The following is a 15,206-nucleotide window of genomic DNA, read 5'->3' as shown; positions in this document are numbered from 1 at the left end:
GTCAGGTGTTTTCACTGCAGGGTGACTCAACAGAGTTACACACAAACGTATTGCTTGTTCTTTAAAGCTGTAGTCCACTGCAATGTAAAGTATTTTGGACTTTTATAAGTTGCCATTTCTACTGTTGTTTTTATGGAATCTGGATAGAACAAACTACATGGTGTCAGAAGTGGGATCCCTGTGCAGTTTGCTTCAGAGTGAGCACATCTTGAGCTGAAGATGCTGGGGACATGGCACAAAATCAGAGTAATACGACATATTGATTATAAATGCCCATTGTTATTAAGAACTTCTAAGGCATGATTGCATTACAAACGGAGGGAGGTATTACAAACCTGAGCATGGATCATACGGCTGTGCAAGTACGTTCAAAATAGTAATCACGATTGTGTTTATCAAGATTAAAATCACGATTATTAATCACAACTATTCATTATGTTAAGCAAAGCATGTTTCTCACAGGTCGGCAGTCTACTAATATGTAATGAAATAGTCTAATAAAAGGGCTACATAAATGTTATCCAAATATTTAAATACAAATCTTTGTGGTTTTGTTTATTATTAGTATTAATATTACAGCTTTTTCTCAGTGCACGATGCCTTTAGCTCTATTTGTCCATTTTTGCTATTTTTTTTCGGGGCCATAAAAAAACAGCCACGTTCCGCAGGTGGCCCGCGCGACATCAATTGGACACCCCAACTTGACTTAATCATACATTTGTTCGTTTCTAAGGTGATAATGTATAGTAAAAGACAAAATAAAATAATATAGCGCAACGATTGAATCCTTCAATGCAGAATTACTTTTTTACATTCCCTGGATTTATACACATGCGCAGATGCAGGATGTGCATGAATTCCAATGGAGAATACATCTCGCCAGATCACCGGCAAGAAACGTTGGCACTGGACGGAATAAATGTCTCCAGACCCTATTTAGCATGATGGTAAGCCCTTAGTCCTGCTAGTGTGACTCAAAGAAGACAAGCAGAGCAGCATGTTGTCCAAGCTTCCACACCTGTCGCCGTCTCATAACAGCGGTACGACCTTTAACGCACACCAGGTTGGACTCCACTGAAATAGGTGAAACGAGGTAACCAACATTAGCAGCCCAGAAAAAGTTTGTTAATGCCGGCTAGCGAGGGGGTAGGCGTGATATGCAGCAGAGCTTGCTTTTTAAATGTTATCATCACCGACTATCACTCTCATTTAATCGTGGCAACCAGAATTGTGACCATGATTATGGCTGCAGCAATCGATTATTTTAGAATCTATCAATTAGTCAGTTTGATTGATCAAGAATTAGGATAAAACACACTTTATAGCCTCAATATGTATTTTAGGGAAAATAACTGAAATAAACAATATTTTTGCTGCTTGGCATTACCTTCATTTTTTGTTCTAATAATCATAATAATCATCACATCATCAACAATGAAATTGCACTTTTAACATATGTACCTTAATATATATATTTTTTTTATAAAAACCTCTCTGCTGTTTGCTACCACACAGATCACTGCAACTTTGTCCGTGTATTCAAAGTTCCAGCCACTAATTTGGATTTTGATGTAACTTTGTCAGCATGTTTGAAATAAACTAATTGTCATGATCTGGCAGCTCTGCTGCCACCAGTCTTCTTTTTGTTTTCAGTGCCTGGTTTGTGGGTCACAGGGCAGAGCCACCTGCACACACACCTGATACTCATTTTCTTCTAGTTACTTAAGCTCTCCAGACCATTTACTCGGCGCCAGTAGATTCCTGACGGTTCACCCTTCCAAACGTGTTTATCTCCTCTGCTTTGGCTCCTTTTTGGACACTAAAGCATCTAATATGATGTTCAATGCAGGTACTGCAATATGTTTGTTCTTACAATATGTATATTGCTAAAAAGTAATTGTCTTGTTCCAATGGCAACCCCAGGCTGATGGCTTGTTTATACACATTGCTCTTAAAATTGTATCACAGCTCAGTGTTAAATATGAAATAAAAATGAGAAAAACTGCACCAGAGGTCTCACAGATCAGTAGAGGTGTGGGAAAAAATCGATTAGAATTCGAATCGCGATTCTTACATTGTGCGATTCAGAATCGATTCTCATTTTTTAAAAATCGATTTTTTAAATTTATTTTTATTTTATTTTTTATTTATTTATTTATTTTTAATTAATCAATCCAACACAACAATACACAGCAATACCATAATAATGCAATCCAATTCCAAAACCAAACCCAACCCAGCAACACTAAGAACTGCAATAAACAGAGCAATTGAGAGGAGACACAAACACGACACAGAACAAACCAAAAGTAGTGAAACAAAAATGAATATTATCAACAACAGTATCAATATTAGTTACAATTTCAACATAGCAGTGATTAAAAATCCCTCATTGACATTATCATTAGACATTTATAAAAAATAAAAAAAGAACAATAGTGTCACAGTGGCTTACACTTGCATCACATCTCATAAGCTTGACAACACACTGTGTCCAATATTTTCACCAAGATAAAATAAGTCATATTTTTGGTTCATTTAATAGTAAAACAAATTTAAATTATTGCAATCAGTTGATAAAACATTGTCCTTTACAATTATAAAAGCTTTTTACAAAAATCTACTACTCTGCTTGCATGTCAGCAGACCGGGGTGGATCCTGCTGAAATCCTATGTATTGAATGAATAGAGAATCCTTTTGAATCGAGAAAATATCGTTTTTTAATCGAGAATCGCGTTGAATAGAAAAAAATCGATTTTGAATCGAATCGTGACCCCAAGAATCGATATTGAATCGAATCGTGGGACACCCAAAGATTCGCAGCCCTACAGATCAGTGTTTAACACCAAAAGCATTGTGTGAGAGTCAAGTGCAAACTGCATAGAAGCAAGGATTCCCCCCTAAGCAAATAAGTTCCAGACAAATTGAATGTCTTCAAGTGATAACAAAGCATCTCCCTCACTCTGCCTCACTTTTTCCCCAGCACCTTGTCCCCCCAGTACTTGAAGAAAGTGGGAGGGTTATTAAAAGCAGAATATAATCTTGGTTGGCGGCTCATCAGAGCAGCAGCACAAACTTTGGCTTTGGGGGAGCTGAGGATGAAAAGACAGCAATGCGCTGATCAGCCACACCAAATGTTTAGTACTGTATACTGTGTATTAGGTGTGTGTGTGTGTAGGGGGGGGGGGTTAGATGCATGTATGCGATTCTGAATCAATTTATGAACGGAAATTATCAATTATTGAATGACGGAATTCTGGCGGCGAATGAAGATATACGAGTGACATCTGTAATGAGAAAATAACATAATAGTTCAATGTATGATCATTGGACCGTGTTTCGATACTATGAACCAGTATTTCCCAACCTTTGTTGAGCCAAGTCACATATATAACTTTTTTTTTAAACCACCACCAAAAGAAAATGTATGAACGACAGTTGGTAGATAAACAGAATAATGATGTACCTTCTACCATCTAGGGCACAGCTGTCAAACTCAAGGGCCGGGGACCAGAACTGGCCCGCCACATCCTTTCATTTGGCTCACAAAAGTCTAGAAATAATGTGTGTCAATAAAGTACTTTAGCTTTTTTATTAAATGTATTCATTCTTTTCATTTTGACAGAAAAACAATTAATGCACTACATATAGATGCATATATTTGAATCTTTATACTATAACGGTACTATACTCCTTTTGAAACATACCTGTTCCCCCTTTTTTTCTTTTTCTTTTTCCCAACGGGCATGACGGCGCACCCACGTCCTTTACCAGTGGTGGGCCGTCAGGGCCAGCAAGGCCTTCTCTGATGGCCTAACATAACCAGAAATCATGATCATAATTAAAGATAAAAGTAATGTTTTATTTACTTTCCATAAATATCTAAAAGTATTAATATTCTCTTCATGTCATATTATGCTCCTTCCAGTGCTGTTGTTTTTAGTTTATAGAGTTTTTATCCAATCAGAATTCAGCTAACTTATGTTGCCATGCTATACCAAATCTGCGAGAAGCCTTCAGATTCAGCAATGCAGGCGCCCGTGCACTTTAAACGAACGGGGACATACAGTGATAGACAGTTGCAATAGCCAATCAGATCACGCGTTGTTGTCAGTAAGTCCTTCTAGATGGCCTAAGGCAGATATATAAAGTGATGTTAAGAGCCAGGTAAGATAAGAACTCCATTACCCAGAATGCCACAGTAGTGAAGAACATGCACAGCAGCCCCGTTTAGGTTGTTGAATGTAGACATGCCGGCAGCTGGATGTTATTGATGAGCACGCTGTGGAGTAAACTTTAAGAATTCAGCCAACACGCCTTGTCTGCATCTTTTATGATTATACAAGACAACACATATATTTGCAAAGCCATTTTTAGGAAGGATATTTAAAGAGAAACTACATCTTGTCAGACCATGTCCGTTAACTCCGGAAGCTAGCTCAGCTGTCGATGAAATGTGAGTTCAGATATTTTATTTCTTTATTTTTTCACATTTAATATGTTTTTTGCAATTTTAATTTTGACAGTACCAAATAAGATATATTTTAATTGCTGATGCGGGTTTATTGATTTTTAAATGCGCCAGAAAATAACCCGTTTTGTACAATGCCCAGTAGTGCGTAAATCTGTTTCTGTATAGTATTTCTCCAGCAATGGTCATGTGGTGACATCAATGATGGTATTTTGAGGTAATCATTGAAGTCGGACATCACTGAAGGCCTAGGTGGGAAACGCACGGCCCGCCACTGTATTTTACTGACCAGGTCCTCAAACTAAGACCTTGTTTCTTCCGTGATGGGAAGGCTGAGTCAGCCTGAGTATGTAAACTAGGAAAAGCAGGGCTCCCCTCTGTGCATGGTGCAGGAGAAAGGGACACACGGTCACACACAGCTTTCAGAGCGCACAGAATGCTCACTTCCACGTCAATCACTTGCGATTTGGTTATGCCGGTTATGAGTGTATTTCAAACATGTTATACAAATGGGCAAACATTTTACTGTAGTTTGATCCAATTTGAATGGATTTATTTTAGGAGAAAATGCAATGAAAGGGTAGAAATCCCTAATCGCACATGAGCGACATTTTTTTTTTTCAAGTTGCACAGTCTATTTTTAGTCGTGTTTGCGAGTAAATTTGTCGCACCGTACACCCCTGATATGTATGTAAATGTGTGTGTGTATAGGTATATATATATATATATATATACACAGGCAATCAAAAAAGCAGACAAAGGAATACACAGTGCAAACAAAAAGACCAACTGAATTGTGGTCTAAGAGTATCTTTTCAAAAACAAAATAATGGAACTGGCTTCGACATTCTAAGGCAATCAAGGGTCTTCTGTAACACTCAATGAAGACCTATGTCGTATTTTGGCCCACTCTCGTGAACAAACTGCTCCAGCTGTCTTGGCTTTGAAGGGTGCATTGTTCAGACTGCATGTTTCAGCTCCTTCAATAGATGTTCAATAGGATTTGGATCAAAGCTCTTACTATAGGCCACATCAAAATAGTCAAATGTTTTGTTCTTAGCACTGAGACCAAGTTTCCTGACAATAGGCAGCAAATTTTGCTCCAGAATACTTCGAAATGTCATTGTACCCTGAACAGACTCAAGACATCCGGTGCCAGGTGCAGAAAATAAGCCTCAGTCCTGTTTCAGTCATGTTTCATTATAGCTAGGAACTCTTACAATGAAGTTATTGGTGACCATTGAATGTTTTTTCTTTCTTTAACAGAAGGGTACTGTACCAACAATTATTTATGTGTCAGTTTACACAGTTCACATTTTAAAAATTACAAAAAAATGGCTAAACAATAAATTCCACACATTGGTTAAACCTTTAAATTTAAGGCGAAAATTATACTCATCTGCCAATGCCCATAACTGTATCTTAAGGTACTTTCCAAATAGAGCAACTATGCTTCTGACTCAGTCCCTTGTGTAACTCTAGGGCCCAAAACGGGCATTACATGTGCTCATTATATGATATGGTTGTTCAATTTGAAGGTTAGCTGTCTAAAATTTCACCAGGAAGCTTTTCCACATATTTATAAAATCGCATTGTGTTTTTGATTGCAGCGTTATGAGAATAGCATATAAACACAAAGTATACATATTTCTCTTAAGAACTCAACTGAGTCCCATTCACTTCCATTATAACTGCTATTTTTTACAAACTGTAATCCTGGTATATTAATATGCTTTGTCGATGAAAACCAAATTCTTATTCTTATTCTTGCTGATGAAAAACAAGAAAATATTGTTTTGGTGTAACTGTCTGCACCCCTTAACTACCAGATGGCGCCAGAAAATAATAAGCATCATTTTTAGAGCTTTGATGAGCGTAAATTAGTTAAACTGCTATTAAACAGCTGAAATGCAATTAAAAAAACGATCTTGAGCAGTCACATACTGTATAACATGGCAGATGTATACATAAAAGACTTGTGTGAACGCAAGAAACTCAACCAAGTCCTGCCTGCTTTTTCTCTCATTCTAGCTCAGTGGGCATTGTAAAAATAATCTTTTTTGTCTACTTGTCTACTCTATCACCATCAATGCTGTTCATTGTTGACCTATTCAAGACTGTGATTACCCATCCTGTGCAATGTATTTTTAGAAATATTGCATAGTTTGCATGTTTCCATTATATATATATATATTGTTTGACAAAAAGGCCATAACAGAGCTGAAGTTGTTCAAAGATGTCCAGCATTGAAAGTAAAAACAAATATTATTTTATTGCTGACTGTGGGGAGGCGGGGCCGGCAGACCGACAGCGAGGCGTGCCCCACCGGGGCCGACTCCAAGATGGCAGCGAGGAGGCGTGGCCGGCAGTCCAACAGCGCGGCAGGGCACACTGGAGCCCGCTCCAAGATGGCGGCGAGGAGGTGTGGCCGGCAGTCCAAATGCGAGGCAGGGCACACCGTAGCTCGCTCCAAGATGGCGGCGAGGAGGCGTGGACAGCGTGCGAGCAGCGAGGCGGGGGGCGCCGGGTTCGACGCCGCAAACGAGATCAGGTGCGTGGATCGCGCACCTGGAGGCACTTGAGTAATCCCCGCTCAGGGTGTAAAAGCACGACAGCCGAGAACGACGGGGGAACGTGGCAGAAGGAGTTGGAGAGCCAGCAACGCATACAGCGCGGAAGAGAGCAAGAGCAAGAGGCAGACGCAGACGACGCGGCCGGCTGAAAAGCGACCGGGAGAGCGAGCAGCGGATGCAGAGCGAAAGCGACCTGAGATAGGGTTTTATTTGAAAAAATTAAATAAAGTCAACCATGCTCGAAGCAATGTCCTTCCTTGGTGGTCCAGAGAACCCGCACGACGGCTTGAGTCTTTCACACTGACCTATGAAACTTATATGAGCAGATCCATTTTTGGATCCTAAGAGTAAGTGTGTATAGTCAATCTTAAGAATGCAAAAATAAAACCACAGAAGGTTGCGTTTCAGTTGTAGAAAAAATTAAAATGAAATGTACACAATATTTTGCTGCCGTATTTCAAGAAGTGATTTGAAAAAGAAAATTTCAGTCTTATTTCTCGACATTGGACAAAGGTAACTAGTGTAGCTTGCAGAAACGACGAAGATGGGAACTGGACGCCACCATTGCAGGTCACAGAACACCATGATAAAATTCCCAAATCAAGGCAACTTTTCCTTTTCCAGATGCCTCATCCTCTTTTCCCATCTCTACTTTTTCCAATCCCCTGCTCCTTCTCTCTGCTTTCATTTCCTTCTCTTTTCCTTGATATCGGATCCAACGGCAACACTCAGGTTACAGTTTTTACAGCTTAGCCAGCCCCATGCATGCTCCATACATTCCGTTCTCCCCTCCATGCCCACTCCACTTCTTCCCCTTGATTACTCACCAGCTTACTTTGCCATGGCACACATTAAGCTGCAGCCTGATGAACCCAATGCTGTAAGACTGTTAGGATTTCCAGTGAGAACCCTTACAAGGGATCATTGTGCAATTGTGTATGAGCGTGTGATTTTTTTCCTCAAGCTGTGGGTTAAAGTATCAAAAATGAAAAGACATAAAAAATAATAAAGGGGGCATATCCTACCACTTTTTCCATTGCTGCGTGTGGAGCAATGTTTTGAGAACAGCAATACAACATCAATGCATGCAGTCATACTATCAATTACATAAAATGGTAATAATTACACATTGGCGTTTCTGTGAACCGTACGAGAGAAAACTCAAGTTTGAATAGTGAGCAACAATTGAACTTGTCTTCCATTTGAGAAGTGTTTTGACACCTTAACCACATCTATTCTATCTATACTTCTCGTATTGACGGGAAATCCTGCAGTGGGCCCCTTTCCCTACATGAAGGAATCAATAAAGTACTATCTATCTATCTATATGCAACACTGTATTTGCAGATGGCTATTGATGAAACACGTTGTGTTGTCATTTCCCAAATAATTGATTATTTGGTCAGTTGCATAATAAAGCGACAGTAATTAATCATTGGAGTGCCAAGATGTCGTCATGCATATTACAGTTATCTATGACACTGATTCTTGTGTATGAAGGCACTCCAGGAGGTGCTTAAAACAGATAAAGAAAATAGATAATGGACTCCTTGCTGATTTTGTAAGTTCACCTTAACAACCAAGAAGTTAACCTTACCAAATATGACCAATATTACAACACTGCAAACATAATTTGGGACAGATGTAACATAATGCACTTCTGTTTTACATGATACCAGGGATGTACTGATCAATCTGCCACCAATCACTATCGGACGAATTTTCATGAAAAAGTATGTGAAGGCCAATCCCCTCTGGCGGATACTGTATTTAGTTTTAGTCTCAGGCTGACAAGCTAGCAGTAAATTGTGTGTCACCATACATAGTGTGGAGTCGCTCCAATGAGTTAGTAATAATCGCCTCCATTGTGTAAAATAAACTGCATTTCTTTGTATCTTAAGTACCATTATCACTGCAGTACGAGGCTAAACATGTTACACACCGACAGCAAGCCGAGAGCAGGCATGCTAATAGCCAAGCTATTCGCTAAGCGAACTTTAAAGAACACCAAGAAATAGAAGCTTAGTAAAGTTTAAGAAGTGTAGATGGAAGCGCGTTACAGCAGAAAGTAAGCAGGTACTAACAGGAAATTATCAAGTAGATTAATAAGAGTTTAGAGAGAAGATAATATCACAACAACTGTTGGTATGTCAATAGAAGTACACAACACGTCAGGAGAGGGCGGATCCACCCATATATTGGTGGTGTCGATACCAAGGGTAATATGATCGATACTAGAGCGATTCGGTCAATATTTTTATTTTTTCTAAATCATTTTGTGTTTTGTATTTTGCTGATGTTTACAAATTCAGGGAATCATTTCCTGAACAGACGATGACTTCAAGGGAAAGAACCAAAGGATTTAAATGAGAAGTATATAACAGTATTTGTTTTGGTATTGTAACTATTGACTTTGTTTTGCTTAAACAAATTGTATGTAATAAAAGAGAAAAAAGAACTGCCCTAAATATTGTGTTGATATTATTAAACTGTCAATAGCACTTATCACAAATATATTGAGAAATGTACAGTTAATACATGTGATCGGTATCGGTTTTGGTACCGGAAGATCGGAAACCATCGACATAATGCACTTCTATTTTACATAATCGCACCCACACAAAATAAATGCACAACACTATGTCTACCTGCACCATATAATATGACCAATTCTTGACAATATTGCTCAGATTTGACACAGTCAAAGAGATTACTTTGACATTCTGTTATGGCACCCAACGTGGAAGGACTGTGCTGCATCATACTGACAAAACACTGTAATTCTGCAATTTACAATTACCAACATTGTAAGGGTAAATGTACCTCAGAAGCCGCAAAAGGAATTTGCAGTCAAAATAAAATAGATTTTTGTAGGTGGAGTTTACTCCAGAAGTGTATATGTGTTTTTGTGTGTGATGTCACTACTATAACATGCAGGGGATCAGTAATGGCAGAGGTACAATACGATCAAGACCAATCAACCAGGAAATTGTGTAGTTCACAGGTATCTGCCCGACTTCTGAGTACAACATGGACAACAATAAGTTGGTCATGATAAAGTCAACAAAACAAGGCGAGCTGTGTAAGTTGGATCCCCCATGTCTTTCACCATCAGCGTTATATCACTAAATGCCTTTTTTTATGATCGCAGTAAATATATCATAAATTTCCTTTATTTCTGACAGCTGTCTCCAAATCCACTTAGCAGGTTCCTGATATTAAAAAACAAAAATCCCTGGAGAGAACAAGAACATGTTTACCTCTCTCTCTTCTTTGCCTGATCAGATCTTTATGAATAGTTCCTCCTGCTATAGGACAACTTGAAATTATGGCTCAAACAATAAACACAGACAAAAAATCATATCAATGAAACAGTTTGCGTTCAAGATTTTTATCCACTAAAATGATGTTCAACCAACTCATTCAAAGGAAATTTTAATTTGCTTGCACTTAATAGTCGAATATTTCCACAAAATTCAACAAGACATGCTGGGAAGCTTACATGTACACAACTTTATCAACTTGGCATTCAAGTGTATCACAATACTTTATTAGTACAATAACATTTGTTTTAATTAATTACAGAAAAATATATTCAAAATGACACACGATATTAATTGTAGTATTAATGAAACCTGGATATTTCAAATATCCAACAAAATAATTTATTTAACCCTTCATCTTGAATCTTGAATCCAAGATTCAATAGAGGAGAAATATAAGGAAAATTAGAGGAAAATCTAATTTAAAACACTTAAAACCTTTAGTATATCAGTATGTGGAATTAAATTATGGAAAGGATTAACCAAAGAAATCAAACAAAGCACTAATATGATTCAGTTTAAGAGACGGTTCAAACAACAAGTGCTCACAAAGTATACAGAACAAGAATTATGATGAACATCTTCAACCCTTTTTGTCCTTTTTTTTTTCCATTGAGACAAAGATTTTTATGTATTTAATATGTGTATGCTTACTATGGTATATTATTTATTTGTTCACTGTTCTGTTACAGAGAACAAGGAAATTGGATAAAATTGCTATGGTATGAAAATGGGTAGGATTAAATAAACTCTGCTTCTTCCTATTCCTTTTCGGACGTGCTGTAATGAAACAACTGGAATTGTGTGATGCATTAAATTGTATCATATGCATGTATGAAATAAACTGGAACTGAACTGAATTTAATAATTTTAATAACATATTTCATCCATCCATCCATCCATTTTCGCTTGTCCGTTTTGGGGTCGCGGGGGGTGCTGGAGCCTATCTCAGCTGCATTCGGGCGGAAGGCGGCGTACACCCTGGACAAGTCGCCACCTCATCGCAGGGCCAACACAGATAGACAGACAACATTCACACTCACATTCACACACTAGGGCCAATTTAGTGTTGCCAATCAACCTATCCCCAGGTGCATGTCTTTGGAGGTGGGAGGAAGCCGGAGTACCCGGAGGGAACCCACGCAGTCACGGGGAGAACATGCAAACTCCACACAGAAAGATCCCGAGCCCGGGATTGAACCCAGGACTACTCAGGACTTTCGTATTGTGAGGCACATGCACTATCCCCTGTTCCACCGTGCTGCCAACATATTAACATATTAACATATTTCAATATGGTTTATTTGTTTAGGTTCAACAAGTTATATTGAGGAACATCCCGTTTACACTTGCATAATTTAACCAAGAGCAGTAGGCAGAACCAAATGGTAAATGGGTTATACTTGTATAGCGCTTTTCTACCTTCAAGGTACTCAAAGCGTTTTGACACTATTTCCACATTCACCCATTCACACACTGATGGCGGGAGCTGCCATGCAAGGCCCTAACCACGACCCATCAGGAGCAAGGGTGAAGTATCTTGCTAAAGAACACGACGGACATGACGAGGTTGATAGAAGGTGGGGATTGAACCAGGAACCCTCAGGTTGCTGGCAAGGCCACTCTCCCAACTGCGCCACGCGTACACCATAGTGTATTTATACCTGCGACTTTTCACTGTTTGTTACTGATAATTAATTTACAACATTATGTTTTAAAGGGGAACATTATCACAATTTCAGAAGGGTTAAAACCATTAAAAATCAGTTCCCAGTGGCTTATTTTATTTTTCGAAGTTTTTTTCAAAATTTTACCCATCACGCAATATCCATAAAAAAAGCTTCAAAGTGCCTGATTTTAACCATCGTTATATACACCCGTCCATTTTCCTGTGACGTCACACAGTGATGCCAATACAAACAAACATGGCGCATAGAACAGCAAGGTATAGCGACATTAGCTCGGATTCAGACTCGGATTTCAGCGGCTTAAGCGATTCAACAGATTACGCATGTATTGAAACGGATGGTTGTAGTGTGGAGGCAGGTAGCGAAAACGAAATTGAAGAAGAAACTGAAGCTATTGAGCCATATCAGTTTGAACCGTATGCAAGCGAAACCGACTAAAACGACACGACAGCCAGCGACACGGGAGAAAGCGAGGACGAATTCGGCGATCGCCTTCTAACCAACGATTGGTATGTGTTTGTTTAGCATTAAAGGAAACTAACAACTATGAACTTGGTTTACAGCATATGAAATACATTTTGCAACAACATGCACTTTGAGAGTGCAGACAGCCCAGTTTTCATCAATTAATATATTCTGTAGACATACCCTCATCCGCTCTCTTTTCCTGAAAGCTGATCTGTCCAGTCCAGTTGGAAATGCATCTGCTTTGAGTGTCGCAGGATATCCACACATTCTTGCCATCTCTGTCGTAGCATAGCTTTCGTCGGTAAAGTGTGCGAAACAAACGTCCAATTTCTTGCCACTTTCGCATCTTTGGGCCACTGGTGCAACTTGAATCCGTCCCTGTTCGTGTTGTTACACCCTCCGACAACACACCGACGAGGCATGATGTCTCCAAGGTACGGAAAACAGTCGAAAAAACGGAAAATAACAGAGCTGATTTGACTCGGTGTTTGTACTGTGTTTGAGAAAATGGCGGATTGCTTCCCGATGTGACGTCACGTTGTGACGTCATCGCTCCGAGAGCGAATAATAGAAAGGCGTTTAATTCGCCAAAATTCACCCATTTAGAGTTCGGAAATCGGTTAAAAAATATATGGTCTTTTTTCTGCAACATCAAGGTATATATTGACGCTTACATAGGTCTGGTGATAATGTTCCCCTTTAACGCTGACACTTTTTTATTTGAATATTTAAAAGTTTGCTCCTGTGTTCAAGTGTCACAATTTATGAAATAGAATGTAGATTGACATTGTGCAAATGGTAACACAAATATCAAAGCATTTAATAATAATGCAATATATTTGAGAATATATTGCATTTGAATTTGAAAAAAAAAACGTGGTAGTAGTCTAGAGTTGACGTCTGCATATTGGATGGCTCTTAACACAAAAGGGTTGCAATCCTGCTTTTCATTGCAACTAAAAATCGCAATTTCCACAATCATCCCTGTAAAATCTCTGCACATCCACCCAGAGGAGCGTTTTGCACGAGACTGCCCAAAATGTGTACAAACAATGCCCAAATGGAGACAAAGCGGACACGCACACACACACACACACACACACGCGCGCGCGCGCACAAAATGCCAGGATCACTTTCTTCCACCTCAATTAACCGCATTGGAGCTCAAATATCATGATATGCACGGCATTCAATCCAGTAATGGAAACAACGTGTTTTGGATCAATTGGGGGGGACCTTGCAGGCCCAACACGGTGCGTAAAGCTCTCAACAGACGCACATCTGGAGCACACGCATCTGGCCAGAGCACCCAAACGCATCTCACTCCGCCGTCATGGACACGTGAACGCATCGCGAGGAGTGCCCCCCCCCCCCCCCCTCCCCCCCTCACACTGATGTGTACTAATTGTGCGCGTGCATCGTTGATGGCGATAATAGTAGTGGAGGTGCCTTCATGGCGCACAGCGTTTCCTATTAACCATGTGAATTATCGCTCAGAAACACAGTGTATCTCACGCTTTAAAACTTACTGTTTAAACAATACAACTTGGGTCATAAAGAAACATAAGGTGATTTGACACATATAATAACATGCAGACTATATTACCTTCATTTCCTCGTTTATCTCCCTCTTCACCGGGTGTGCTGGTTTTCGGCTTCTTTTATGTTCCGGAGGTCTGCCTTCTTTCTCCGTTTCTGCCATGTTTTCTCGTTGATACTTCTGTCAATATTTGCGGTGAGGTGGGAAGAAGCTCTTCACAGGCGCCAGACGGCGGGTGTTTGGTCGCTTCTCAGCGGCCCTTTAGACGCTGGCGACGCCGCCGAGGGCTCGGCGTGCCGGGCTAAAAAGTCAACCATCTTCCGCCCGTCCCCTCCGCGGTCAGGGCAGCAGTGGGTGAGACGCCTCTTCTGTCCAAGAGTCCGAGCGGAGGTTGAGTGAAGCGGGCGATGGAGACAGGGGGAGGAGCCTAATCCGAAACATTATATGACGCGTTGATGATCATAGGGAGGATGTGGTTTCACGCCTTCCCACGGAGCACAATGCCACAATCAGTGCAGTCACATCTTCATGGGGAGCCATGCAATCACACTTTTTCTAACGGATATATTTTTAATATTTAGCTAAGTTTTCTCACATGTATACTACCTTTCTCACATTTAGCTCAATTTTCTCACATTTAAGGTATTAATTAAATGGTCAAACTAAATGATGAATCTAAATGTTAAATCTAAATGTTGAATCTAAATATTAACTCTAAATGCATCCCATCCATCCATTTTCTACCGCTTGTCCCTTTTTGGGGTCGCAGGGGGTGCTGGAGCCTATCTCAGCTGCATTCGGGCGGAAGGCGGGATACACCCTGGACAAGTCGCCACCTCATCGCAGGGCCAACACAGATAGACAGACAACATTCACACTCACGTTCACACACTAGGGCCAATTTCGTGTTGCCAATCAACCTATTCCCAGGTACATGTTTTTGGAGGTGGGAGGAAGCCGGAGTACCCGGAGGGAACCCACACAGTCAATCAATCAATCATCAATCAATGTTTATTTATATAGCCCTAAATCACAAGTGTCTCAAAGGGCTGCACAAGCCACAAAGACATCCTCGGTTCAGAGCCCACATAAGGGCAAGGAAAAACTCACAACACAGTGGGACGTCGATGTGCATGACTATG

At 39.9% G+C, this 15,206-nt stretch overlaps 1 protein-coding gene across 2 annotated transcripts in view; it reads right to left on the bottom strand.

Moving 5' to 3' along the window:
- Window positions 1–14,425, bottom strand: part of sobpa (sine oculis binding protein homolog (Drosophila) a) — an 80,333-nt gene extending 65,908 nt beyond the window's left edge. For both annotated transcript variants that reach the window (XM_061968438.1, XM_061968439.1), the window contains exon 1: window positions 14,131–14,425. In XM_061968438.1, coding sequence (XP_061824422.1) covers window positions 14,131–14,226 — 96 coding nt within the window. In that variant the 5' untranslated portion in view covers window positions 14,227–14,425. The remainder of the gene's footprint in view (window positions 1–14,130) is intronic.
- Between the last annotated feature and the right edge of the window lie 781 nt (window positions 14,426–15,206).

This window comes from Nerophis lumbriciformis, linkage group LG08 (assembly GCF_033978685.3).
Source record: "Nerophis lumbriciformis linkage group LG08, RoL_Nlum_v2.1, whole genome shotgun sequence".
In the NCBI taxonomy this organism is placed as follows: domain Eukaryota; kingdom Metazoa; phylum Chordata; class Actinopteri; order Syngnathiformes; family Syngnathidae; genus Nerophis; species Nerophis lumbriciformis.
This window is presented reverse-complemented; position numbering and strand designations above follow the sequence as displayed.